The 14,504-nt window shown below is 34.6% G+C and overlaps 1 protein-coding gene across 1 annotated transcript in view; it reads left to right on the top strand.

Moving 5' to 3' along the window:
- The window catches only part of LOC119830462 (neuroligin-4, Y-linked-like), a 60,780-nt gene that overhangs the window by 33,982 nt on the left and 12,294 nt on the right, over positions 1-14,504 (top strand). The window contains exons 3-4 of the mRNA XM_038353491.1: positions 1,224-1,441; positions 13,793-13,945. Of these exons, the coding sequence (XP_038209419.1) occupies positions 1,224-1,441; positions 13,793-13,945 (371 nt within the window). The remainder of the gene's footprint in view (positions 1-1,223; positions 1,442-13,792; positions 13,946-14,504) is intronic.

Raw genomic sequence — 14,504 nt, 5'->3', positions numbered from 1 at the left:
ACAGATTCGAAATTCAAATGTAATATTTTTTTATAATTAAGTGTAACAGTATTTATGGCCAGACTAAGTATATATTTTGTGTAGACGGCTTTGTCGTTTCGCTATTAATTGATCAGTAAGCGATTGTTTAAGGTTTTCAACTGTAACAAGTTGAAAATTTCTGATTTATATTGAAACTACGGCAACCCTCGTAGGTCAGGCCAATATCAAACGAATTGTTTTGTATAAATTATTGTCAGAGTTTCATGTAATTGCACGATTCTACCTTGATTTAAGGTTATTTTGAGACTTGATTAAACGGGTCAAGGTATGCGAAAAGGAATTTTACTAATTTTCTTGTTGCTTTGGTTTGCTAATTTAATATAACAGAATGTTGTTTAGTGTATTAAATTTTATTTGTGTATTTGTTTTTTACTTCTCTTAGTACTTGTTACAATATTATGTGTAAGAGTTAAGTGAAGTCCCTTGTCCCCTAGTGGGGTATGGGGCAGATGATGTACATCCGTTTCACTGATCGATTTTCTTTAGGGACAAGTAGGTGATCAGCCTTCGGTGTCCTGCCAGACCGAGACATTTTTTTTTTGTGCGTCCCCCCCGGGAATCGAACCCAGGACCCCTCGGTTCTACGCTCAGCCGTTAACCACTGTACCAAGGAGGTGGTCAATTATGTGTAATATATAGTATATATTTAAAAAATAAGACGATTTTAAAATTTCCTATACAATATATATATTTTTTTATATTTCAAATTATTTTTTCATAAGAAGTAACGTTTGTAGTTATGTATGGTATGTAACACCGGTGATACCTGTTAAATACCAGGACTTGAATAATTTAATATTTAGGCGGTTTTAATTATTTTGTTATCTGTTCCAAAAGAAAGTGGGAACTGAAGTGAGTGGTATGTTATGAAATTCTTAAATGTAATGTCATCTTAAGATAATTAATGACACGAAGTGTTTTTCCTATCAAAACAGTCATCTGTTTTGTTTGGGATTAAAGAATAAAAAAAATTAGTCAAGTATGAGATACCTGTGGCATCGTCACTCTGGATAAGATAGCAGATTGAATGTTGTTTTCAGAACCCTTGACACAGGGCTTGACTAGTAGAATAAATACACTATTACTAATTTCCAATACAACATGGCCACTACCAAAGACACTGGGTTCTATTAATTTTAATTAAATTGCTTTACTTCAATTCTAATTTATAATTTTTATAGATTCGCGCCAACCCGCGCGCCAGCCCCATGGGACGACGTCAAGACGGTAGACCAGATGGGGCCAGTGTGCCCCCAGCGGTTACCAGACATCTCCAACGAGACCCTGACCCTCGAACGCATGCCCAAGGGCAGGCTCGAGTACTTGCGAAGGTTGCTGCCGAGGCTCAAGAATCAAAGCGAAGACTGCCTATACATGAATATTTATACGCCCGTGCAAGGTCAGTTTGGAGTATTTTTGTAACTATAAATGGAATTGGAAACTGAATTCTCTTTGTTGGTTTTTCACGTCGTTAGCTTTGTGAGTGACACGTTATTTTAATGTATATATATTACTTATTTACGAAATATTACAATTAATCTATAAATTATCCACAAACTGCTCGAAACGGTGTAGAAAACCGTGAAACGTCGTGGGGAAACGAGCATGCTATATGATCAACAGTCCGACGACATGCGACATCTGCCAACCCGCACTTCGCCAGCGTGGTGGATTACAACCTGAATCCTCATAGAGATATCCCCGCAATGGGAAAATATACGAGCTACAAATGATGATGATATATATCAAAAAACATATTTTTATACACTTAATTTCATGTTTATGTACGAGTTGTTCACTCTACGGATACTCATAAAATGACAAATTATTCTTAAAAAATTGTCCTATGATGAGCATGATCCTTCACAGTATATCTTATAATAAAACTCATTCATATTATATGTGAAAGACTATATGTTCTCACCAGCGATACTGCAGCGGTCAGCACACAACGTCACGTAGCGCCTCTAGGGATATACTTATACGTATCAGAACATAACTATCATTCACTTCACTAAAACTGGGAAAACGCACTAATGACATTTAGTGTTAGTTTTGTTTAGCAAGAAGACCTTACTGGAGCAGAAAAAACAGTATTAAGTTAATAAGAGTACTAAGAGACCGCCCGGGCTTTATCTTTGGTACAGATATAGCTTTCAGGATTTATGTGATCCATACATATCCAAAGGGGAAATAATTTTCGAAATCGGTCAAGTAGATACGTAGATCAGCGGATTCAAACAAACAGACAAACTCTTAAGCGTTATCAATACTATAGTAAAGAGTTATTTCATTACATATCTACGATATTATCATTAGCAAAACATTACATAGATATGTTCACAATTTGGCGGCCTTGTCGCTCAACAGCAATTTCTGCCAAGCAATTGAATTAATATAATATATATGTATTTATATAATTGATAGGAAAACTCAAAATAATAAATCAGTGGATAGGTTTGTTTGAACGCACTTATTTTAGGAACTACTGGTCCGATTTGAAAAATAATTTCAGTGTTAGATAGCCCATTTATTGTGAAAGGCTATAGACTATATATATATATATATATATATATATATATATATATATATATATATATACCACGAGCGAAGCCGGGGCGGACCGCTAGTATGTAATAAAATTGTAAGAGATAATGTTCAAAATTATAAAATTGAAATTAACTTTTCAAACAAAACATTATCATTTTAATTACTCTCTTTACACTATTCAAATATTCGTTGTTCGTTTCTATTTTCACGGGATAAGTAAATAATGTTTTCTAATTATTGGTTAAGAAAATTTCCACAAAAAATTCTAATTAAATTTAATATTACTATGCCCTTCTATGGCTTAATGTTTTTATAAGATCATTATATTTTACAAGTTCAAATATTTTTTGAATCTCTACTCCCTTTAAAGTAAAGAATTTTAAGGTTCTGATAATAAGATAGCATTTAAAAAAATGCTGTGCTTTACTTATATATAATCAATAAGGTGACATATTAGTCTAAAATAACTCTTTCCTGAAAGCATAATATAACCAGCCAGCCAGCTAGGGCCAGCTCGCACCGGGAAAGTACCACACCCCCACAGAAGACCGGCATGGAATAGCATTCTGCTGTGTTTCGTTCGGTGAGTGGGGGAGCCGGAGGCCTATATCCTTTTCCTTACCCTTCCCAGCCCTTTCCTTTATTCCTATCGCCAATCCTTTCTTAATCCCTTCCTAAAAGTCGGCAATCCATTTGTAGAGGCGTAAAGTCTGCAATGGACCTTATGCCTCTCCAAATGTTTTAGTGGCGGTGGTAGCGGTAGGTGGTAGTTACCATCAGGCGTCCCACCAGCTCCATTGGCGACTGTAACATAAAAAAACTCACTTGCTTTTGCCCCCAGCTTTGCACGCGTTACTTAACATATAAACCTTCCTCTTGAATCACTCTATCTATTGAATAAAACCCCATCAAAATAACTACGCAAATCTTTAAAACTACGCAACGGAGTTTTAAAGATTTGCATACATAGGGACAGAGAAAGCGACTTTGTTTTATACTATTGATGTGAAATGTGATATTGTAAAAATCTATATTTGTTAGTTAGAAATAGAGAGAACGTCCCGAAGGCGAAATCGTATATGAATTACATACAAAAGGAAATTCGAGATTCGCATAAACTGATCGACTTTGTTTTATCAGACAAGTTATCTTTGTTCTATGCTGCAAGCAGAGTTCTTAATTCATAATGTAATATTACCCTTTAATCGATGTAAAACAATATTCAAATCTATACAAATAGTAATAATATACTTTATGTAGGATCAATTACAAGTAAATGTAAAGAGAAAACAAATAATATATAAACAAAAAGATGGTCTTGTCGCTATGAAGCGATTTCTTCCAGGCAACCCATGGGTAGGATTTTTAGTTGTAAAAAAAAGGGTAGATATTTGTGGCGCGTGAATAACAATTTGTTTTTATTGTATTTAAACCATAAATCTAATCATATTATAAAGAAAATATATTCTCTTTACACATATATAATAAATGTACTTAATAATACTTATATATTATTATATAAACATTATCATACGAAGCTAAAAAATATACCGTCATTTTGGATTTGTAGGTGATATCTGAGTTCTATAGGCTGTATGTACCACGAGAGAAGCTATGGCGCGCCGCACTGTAGACCCATTTCCTTTTCCTCACCATTCCAAGTCTATTCCTTCGTTCCATTCATCAACTCTTTCCTTATCTCTTACCTCTTAAAACAGGGCAGCGCATTTGCAGAGATTTGAGCCTCGAATGTTCATGGGCGGTAGTGATTGCTTACCATATGATACGCTATAAAAAAAGAAGTTTTTTTTATTGGTGAAAAATTTTAAACAAACTAAATCTTAAGCTAAGCTGAAATTATAAGGCTGCTGTTGTATGTTATTATAGATACGCTATATCTGTTCACAAATAGCAAGGATTTTTCATTTAGTTAAAATATTCATTTGTAAAGTGTTCAAAGAGATAGTACAATATGACTCGACCACACGGATGGACCGAAAGCATTGATAAAAACCATTTAATAAATATACTGGTTGTGACATCAAATAGGCCTTAAATGAAGAGTACTATAAATTTATACGTATAATCACCGTATGTCATATTATCATTATTATGTAAATTTATGTGTGGTAGTCGAGCTTCGAATTGGGCCAGCTCGCACCGGGGAAGTACCACACCCCGCAGAAGACCGGCGTGAAACAGCACACAGCTGTGTTTCGTTCGGTGAGTGGGGAGCCGGAGGCCCATATCCTTTTCCTTACCGTTCCTAGTCATTTCCTTTATTTCTCTGTTCAATCCTTTCTTAATCCCTTTCTAATTTGAAGTTGGTAATCCATTTGTAGAATCGTAATGTCTGCTATCGACCTTCATGGTTGGTGCTAGCGCTTACCATCAGGTGAACCACCAGCTCTATCACCGACGGTGACATAAAAAAAAATTGCTTTAGATTGTACGGAATGGCTTGATATATTTATATGTGGTTTAAACTTTAGGTTATATATCTGGAGAGTCATATGGCATATGCATAGAAACGTGGGCTTTTTATATTCCGGAAAAAGGTCCAAATTGAAAAACGTTTCACAAAAACTGAATCCCATTAAGCATCCAAGGGATGGAAATCGGGCGAAGTAAAAGTGAACTCGGGTTTGTATTATTTAAAGGGTTATAATCCTATGTTTTTCGACTCGATTTCTAGCAATAAGAAGATATATAAGTTGTTAAATATGAGAATAAGCCCCGTTCATAACAGACTTGAGAATAAAATCTTCGTAGAGTCAATCTAATATTTAAAATTCTCGTGTCACAGTTTTCGTTGCCATACTCCTGCGAAACAGCTTGACCACTTTTGATGAATTATTTTGTGCGTATCCGGTATCTGTGAGAATCGGCCAACATCTATTTTTCATACCCCTAAATGATAAGAGTAAGGCAGAACAGCGTTTGCCGGGTGCAGCTAGTATTACTACAAAATAAATGACTATCACCAGTTTAATTAATTAGTTATCTCGGCTAGAATTTAATATTGAAAGAAAAATATGTATTATTTAAGGTGAATGAAATTAATAGCATCAGCAATAGCTGATTAATTTTAAATCTATTTAATAGTTAAAAATTAAACTAAATAATATGAAATCCGTAAATAATAGAAAATATTAAGCACTAATTCAATCTTAATTGTTTTAGTAATAACAACCCTTTTGCATTAGTTGACTATTACGAATATATGTGTAATGATATACGAATGTTCATGGCGGATATTGTAATCTAAACTTTATAATAATTGATCCAAATAATATAATGCCATTAGTTTACTATTTTCAGCTACATAAAAAACCCGGCTAATGATAGCTCATTTAATGAGTTCACTCGCACGAAACCCAATTCAATAAACTGAACATAAATTTTGTCATTAAAGCATTTTATCACGATTTTCACGCAGTAGTTTTAAATGCTTAATTAATATGAATAGCTGATTGTTTTGCGATAATTTATTCATTCTTTATGCATCACCCGATGAGGCTGGGGACAATTTTTGAACATTTTCATCATCATCGACTTTATCATAGACATTATTTTTACTTCTGAATTTAACCGTTTATACTATCCTACTGTACACAGTGGGTTGCCTGGAAGAGATCGTTTTTAAGGGATAATTCGGCCCTATGAGCTGGTTTAGGTAAAGATACATATTAATATTGTTTAGTATGACAGCACAATACAGTATAAATAAAATGAGTTATTAATTAGTAATAAATGATTTTAACAAGTATTTTCTGAATGTTGGCAGTATTGCCTAATAGTCTAGTCTAGTCTTTAATTTACAATTGTATAATTTTCGCATACCTAAACTCAAGCACAAGAAAACACTAGTCCATTATTATGTCATCATCACCGTGAAGATTTTGCCCACTGCAGGTATTTTGACCTTCTACGAAAGCTCTTTGAGGGTTGAATAAAAAAAAAATAGGTCTTCGCTTCTCAACCTGTGGGTCGCTACCCTTGGGGCGTCGCATTTATTATTTAAGAGGGTCGCAGTATGTTAAACCAAATAAAGCCTACGTACAATATATTTGTATATTAAAGGCATATATTTCAGGGTACCGTTCAATTCAGTTTGTTTTTAACATGAAATAATAGCGAAAATAGGGTTGGCATATTATACTTATATTGTAAATACTTTCAACTCCTACGTAATAACACGTAGTACCTTATCTCATCTGAATAAAAATCCATAAATATTTATATTACTAGCATCCGCCCGCGTAGTCAATGAAAATTCACATGGTAATTAGATCTTAATGATTAAAATTAGCCTATGCCACTCTCTCAAATCATCTCCAGAAAAAAAATTACTACGAGGCAGGTTTCGAAACCGCGTTATCTTCGCAAACTGTAGCAACACCTGGCCTCTATGCCATCCGTATCAGCTAGCTAATATATATAGAAATTCATAAAGTCAGTTAACCATCCTCTTTCTAGATAGTTTATCCACCACGTTCATTTGTTATGGAATGAAAAGTTATAATTTTTCTCCTTTTTACTCTATAGTCTGTGTTATAAGGGTAGGTTCTATCTATGCAAATATATACAATGGTTTAGACATAAGGATAAATAAAGGAGAAACTGAGAGCTTATCAATTATATTAATATGGATACGCGCTGTCGAATAAATAGCGTGATCTAGGATTAACGCCCTTTTCCTCAACGCTATTCAGTCCTAAGCCAAACTAAGTTTGTACTATGGAAGCAAGATAACTTAACGACAGGCCATTAAAAGTAACTAAGTCTGGTAGCGCCTAATGGCTAACTTATTTGGCTGTATATTAAGATACTGAAGTTGAATAATACTAATGTATTTTTACTCTTCACTTGCTGTTGCCGGTTGCTTCGCTTGCGCGGTCAAAGACAATTAACAGTTCATTAACATTCATGGCATAATTTTAATAGAATAGAATTCCTTTCTGAAAATCAGCAATCATCTATTTTTCATCCGAAAATGATAACAGTTAGCTATAACAGCGTTTGCCGGGTCAGATAGTTTTGTTTATTATTTGTACCTCTAAGCTTTGTATTTTATGTATTTTCATTTCAAAATGAACGTGCAGGGTGGTTTTAGAGACTCGCTATCGGTGTGTGATGACAGCGGAAACATATGATGAAAGTTTGTAAGAATGTGTGTGTGTTTGTTGCTCTTTCACGCAAAGACTACAGAACCGATTGCAATGAAATTTGGTACGTAGACAACTGAACAACTGGAATAACATATAGGCAACTTTTTATCCCGATATTCTTACGGGATACGGACTTACGCGAGTGAAACCGCGGGGCACAGCTAGCTATCTATTAAACGACTCTGAATTAAAGCGTGCGAAGCCGCGGGCAAAAGCTAGTATAAAATAAACTCGATATTTTTTGGTTATAAAATTGTTCTTATTATTACTTACCATAGCAATATAGTACAGTGCGCCTATAGAAAATGTCGTTATTGTATCAGTGAGAATATCGTACGATTTACGCTTCTGTGAATTTGCTATGAAATCGTAGGCTGTTTATTTGAGTGCTGTATTATATATATTTGGAGCAAATTCTTATTTGAATAGATTTGTGGGTGGTCATTATATTTTGGTTCAATTCAATTTACAATGAATTGGTAGAATGGTTTAGTAGAATTTTAAATAATCCATCCGAAAATCTACCAAGTGCTCTTTTATAGAAATCTATGACGGAGCGAACATTATGAATAATAGTTTACCCTTAGCTATATTTAGTCTGGAATGAACGTAATTCTATTGACATTTCAAGCGCTTATTATATAAGCACTAAATAATTATTTAAAAAAATGTATTAAAAAATTAATTAAAATGTGAAAGACATATAGTGTTTAATTCAATAAGTCTATTAAAATTTGAAACATTCTAAAAATCTAGTGCAGAATACACAGGTTTAATTAGATTTTTATGAAAATGTATATAAATAATTTTTTTGCCAAAAAAGAGTAGTCGCATAGGGCTATTTTCGATGAATTGAAACATATAACTAAATTGATATAATATGTATAATCACAATTGATCGAAATAGACAAAATAAAATTATTAATATTTTGAGGGTAGCGTGTGGCGCAACGGCCGGAGGGAGGGCGGGAGTCGTTGTCGAGTCGTCGTAGTCGTGAAGACGTCGTCTGTCGCGTCTTATATAATCACGCGCGGATCGCGTGCTAATTTACTTTATATTCAAAAGCATTTCACCGGAAGTTTCGATTGCTTTTAATTGTTAAATTCAGTGGGTTACAAATCTAGGAATGGCGACGTAGTGCGCCTCGCTGTGTTGAAGTGGTGACGTACTTAATTACTTTCATACTTTTTTTATAATACTTTGTTACATCTTGTTACATCTAGTATCCCTTTATATATAGTAATCCTCCCAAGGGTGCCCTATTGTTTTTATACTGTTTTCACCGACCGACGTACCACATTCATGTGCTGTGTTAGAAGGTATGTACCTAGGGTTTAACCTTAACGCTAACGCTTAATTATTGTTATCTTGGAAAGTGTGTATCAACAGTCGGCGATCCGTTCTTTGTGATACAACAATACTTAACACATTAAAAAACTACACACCATAGATTTTAATATATAGAACGCAAAGCAATCAACGCACAGTCGAAACTACTGGACTGATGGGGCTAAAACTTAAGAATTGGATACTTACTATGATGTAAGATTCTGCTAAGAAAGGATTTTGATAAATTCTGCCCCAAGAGGGTTAAAAATGGGATACTTTTGTACCAAGAAAAATTACTTTGTCCACGCAGGCAAAGGTACGGGCAATAGCCAACAAATACATAAATTACCAACTGAGCCCAATGTTTCACCCACCAACAAAAACACGAGCAAACCTGGTATTTCTATAATTTTCTTGTTTATACACGGCAGAGGTAAGCAATGAAACTGGTTAGCATAAAAACACCAATATTTTTAATCCATGCAAACTTTTCCTTGTATAATACCAGTAGGATAGCACCGGAGTGTGTCGCAGAAACATTGGTGAAACAAACGTGCATTCTGCAGCGTAACACTACAATTTCTACCCTCACCAAAGGCTTACTAAATAGCATTCAAGAGCTAGAATTGTGTCAAATGTAGTCCCCACAAAACACGAAATACTGCTTCATTTGCATGTATATGAGACGCCATGTATGACGTCTGGGCTCCACATTATTCATGGACTTGTGAATTATTTCGACTCACTACGTAATAGGGGATAGTGGCTTTAAGTGGTGTTATTTCTTATTTAAATTGGCGACAATTAGGCCACGCCACGTTATGAGTTGGTGCAGTATGTTACTATTAACATCCTTGTGTATTTATTTGCAGCTTAACATTTCGTTGTCTTATTCGGTTCCAGAAACTGGTTAAATCTAAATTGTAAATTAACTTATTATGTCATTAGTAAATTTGAGACCGTGTGTCTTATTGCCAATCAGATAAGACGTTGCTGAGTCTAGATCCATTTTCGTTTGTTATCTTCGGCCAATATATATTTCTGCCGAGACACAGGTCTCCTATGAAGGTTCATTTACTTCATTAAATTTGTACCATTATAACATTATCTTATCGTTATGTTATTTTCAATATATTTCTTAATATATAAAACGCAAAGGTGACTGACTAACTGATCTATCAACGCATAGCCCCAATTCCTGGACTATTCGGCGGGTGTAGATAGTCACTATCAGGCTGCATGATAAGAAAGGATTTTGATAAATTCTTCTCCCAACTGGATACACTGGGATTGAAGTTTGTACCATGACAATATATTTTGACCACGCGGGCAATGCGTGCTGCCGCTTAATGCTAGCTGCATTAAAATGCTTTTAAATTGTACCAATAATAAATATTTACTGTATCAAAAATTCAAGCATTATTCAAGCACCGTAATTAGTCGTGACAATATTGTACAGCTGTAAAAACGACATTGTAGTATTCCATAGCGAAGATACTGAAACGTTCACCACAAAGCATCTATATGTAAATAATAAACCTAGAAATCTATGAACAACACAATGCCAAAGACTCGCGCTGCGAACAGAATAGAGCTATTTTACGAATCAAAATACTAAGTGAATGCGAAAGTAGGTTAAACTCAAACATTTTAAGTAATAGCTACTCCGCTTAATGTTTGTTTTGCTTCAAGATATTCTGAGTGGGCTACTGTTACTTTTAAACTGGTTCACAGTTATTTTTTTAACCTCCGTTACAAATAGACCTTATAATTGTGACCTCAAAGCCTGTCTGTGTGTTAGTGTATATGTGTGTGCCATTGTAGCTCTCAGACGGATGGACAGATTTAAGCGGTTTTTTTTCATTTTAAATTCAGTTTCATTGCGGTCAGTCTTGGCTGTGTTTGTTGAAAAACAGTTACAGATGGTGATCACCATAAAATGTCGGATTAAATTTTTTTTCATAGAATATCTGTAAATGAAAAATTGCTTGACTAGTGAAATGCTACACACTATGACAAATTTCGAATTCATATGACCGACAGGAGAAAATAGGTTAGGAGGTTTATAAAATACACATTTAATTTATTTCAATGTTACTCACAGAGTTGTTCTTATACGATTTGTGTTGTTTAAAATATATGAATAGAGTCGTTATAACAGCCGTACAGCTGACCAATCGTATTAATTTGGTGGATTTTTTGTAATTAAACTCGACATGAAAATGATGCCTATTTATTTAAGAAAATGCTGTTTTATACAGGTATCTGCACAGAGTAGTATCGGAACAGTAACCTATCTTTAACGTATGTACATCGCTTATCGTAATTTATTTTAAAAATATGGTTCTTTTAGCGTGATTTTGCTTATTATTATATAAACGCCCACATACTCCTACACCCACACACACATCTACGAACAGAATATTATTAAAACTGAATAATTCTAAAACAAATACTATTTTTTTAAAGTACTAGTGGTCCCGACAGACGTTGCCCTGACTTCATGTGAAATGTCAAACGTGTGATGATGAAGTGACTGCATTTTTTTTTTATTTATCAAGTTTTTTTTATAAGATCCTTCTATTAACAATAAAAAATACAACAGAAACATGACTGGCGAAATATGACTCTGTACGGGCTTAGGAATGAATTTTTATTTATAGATATATTTATCCATTATATATCGAATTAAAAAATAAATAAAAAAACACAATTTATCAAAAAGCCTTTATATGCGAACGTTTATTTACCGACGGCTTTCAAATATCGAAGTGAATTCAAATTTCGATATAACATAATCCGAGGCAATGGTTCAACTTTTTACAGCCAAAAATTCAACGGAAAATCTACCGTCGAGATAGATTTGAAGCGTATTCAAGCGCTTGATTTGATATATTGTTTATTTCACCGCAGTTTTGAAATTTCGTTCTATGAAAGCCCATAGCTCCAGCATAATAATATTACTGTTTTTGACGATGCTTCTGCAAATGAAATAGGTATATTGTTTATTTACCTCCTATAGCCGGAGGCAGCAGCGCTTTTGCTTTTTCGCTGTGAAATGTTTTATTTGCGCTACGAATATTTTTGAAATATGCGTTCTAAATGTTAGATCGGACAGTACCCATTTGAATTTTAACGCGTATTCTTTTTTTGTTCGTTTGAAATGAAATCCAACGAACTTTTGCTTTATCTGTGTAAAATAACATATCGTATCTTAAAATTTGTGGAAATTTGATAATTCCTATTAATATAAGGTATCAAATTCGCTCCTGTAATAATTCTGGGAAGCATTACCTTGTTTCAAAATAATCCGGAGAATTACAAGTTAAATCGTAATTTTACAGGCTTCTGATATAATCTCATGCATTATTAATAAGTACGAAGAATTGTGGGAACATTGTTTTAAAAATTAACAGATTGGACTTTTGAAAGGTCTCGCGAAATTATTAAGTGTTTTCGTTTTTCAAATTATTTGTTATTTCTTGTTTTACAAAAACGTTTTAATGAATTTTATTTTGATGAAAATGTTTGGAGTGGAGAGTTTTTTGCTTTAAAGGTATTTCGTTATATAACTTGTATTGTTTCAATTCAATTTGTGGATTTCTGAAATATTATATTTTTATGCTAGCGCAGTGTTTGACCTTCAAGACCATTATTATATGGTACTAGATGCGCCCCGCGGTTTCACCCACGTAAGTTCGTATCCCGTTGGAATATCGGGATAAAAAGTAGCCTATATGTTATTCCAGTTGTCCAGCTGTCTACGTACCAAATTTCATTGCAATCGGTTCAGCAGTTTTTGCGAGCAATAAACACACACACATCCTTACAAACTTTCGCATTTAAATATTAGTAGGACTAGCAGGGAGTAGGAAGTAGGATGTAGGATAAATAGTTACAAAATTATCCTCAATTATATTTTCGGCGAATAGCTAATCATCACATCTGAAAAGAATACAATAGGCTTTGCTAATGGCAATATGATCTAGGTTAAAGCGTATTTCCTATTTAGAATTAGTAGAAACATAGGTATTTAGCTATGGTTCTGACTAGGGAAAACGCTTTATAAAGGAACGGTATATAAATGTTACATGTACATTTTACCAAATATGGTTTTATAAGAAGCCAAGTAAATTATAAACATGTCACTTAAATATTGTTGTAAGGACCACGGCTTGCTCCGAGTTAGGCTTACGTTTAATTATAATAGTAAGTTAGGTTTTTCCGATTACTAAAGTAAATGATAATTACGAATAGGTACACTAACACAGCGGGAAGATACTGCCGTCTATAGGCTCGACCTTGTCTAGACAATTAGTGTCCATAGTTAAGAGTATTCAGTTGAAGAATTTAAGTTTCATTCAGTGTTAATGTTAGACCGTATGAAATTATGAGAAAGATTTTATTATTTACTAGCAGCGCCCCGCGGTTTCACCCGCTTAAGTCCACTTGAACACGTGTCAAATATAAGTGTCCCTAATGAGGGAATAATAATTCTCTAATTATCATCATCATCAGCCCATATATGTTCGAATTGCTGGGACATCAAGTGCTAGTGGGCAGATGTCACATGTCGTCGAACTTTTAATTGGACATGCCGGTTTCCTCACGATGTTTTTCTTCACCGTTTTAAGCAGTGGTGATGTTATCCACATGTGAAAGTCCTGAAGTGAGTTCATAACCAGAGTCTTTGTTACAGTTGGGCCAACGCTACAAGCTAAGTATCCAGTGGTAATCTTCATACATGGGGAGTCGTTTGAATGGAATTCTGGTAACGTGTATGATGGTTCCGTGCTCGCCAGCTACGCGGGTGTCGTCGTAATTACGATAAACTATCGGCTTGGTATTTTAGGTGAGTATGTGTGTGGGGTTGACCGCCTCCTTGGTACAGTGGTAAGCGCGTGAGCGTAGAACGGAGAGGTCCTGGGTTCGATCCCCGGTGGGGACAATAAAAAAAAATGTCTCGGTCTGGCAGGATGCAGAAGGCTGATCACCTACTTGTCCATAAAGAAAATCGATCAATGAAACAGATGGGACACGGGACTTCACTTTATGTGTGCGTGGGGGGGGGGGGGGGGGGTTGTGTGCATGTGTGTTGTAAAAAGCAAGAGGATTATTGTATAAAAACATTAGTTCTGTATATAAAAAAACTGCTATTTTTTTATTCTTTTGTTTTATCATATTCATATGTGTCAATGAGAAACATTTAAAGAATAAAAAGCGCGAGGCTGGATTCGATCCCGCGTCCCGTGGTCCCGCCTCAGCAAACGAATTTTTTCTATTGTTTTGACTTCATATGCCTAGGAAAACCCCACACCATCTATTGAGATGTCTATCACACTATACTTAGTCTGGCCATAAATACTGTTACACTTAATTATAAAAAAATATTACATTTGAATTTCGAATCT

Source organism: Zerene cesonia, chromosome 11, assembly GCF_012273895.1.
Source record: "Zerene cesonia ecotype Mississippi chromosome 11, Zerene_cesonia_1.1, whole genome shotgun sequence".
Classification (NCBI taxonomy): Eukaryota; Metazoa; Arthropoda; class Insecta; order Lepidoptera; family Pieridae; genus Zerene; species Zerene cesonia.
The sequence above is the reverse complement of the archived record's forward strand: the minus strand, read 5'-3'. Positions and strand labels throughout refer to the sequence as shown.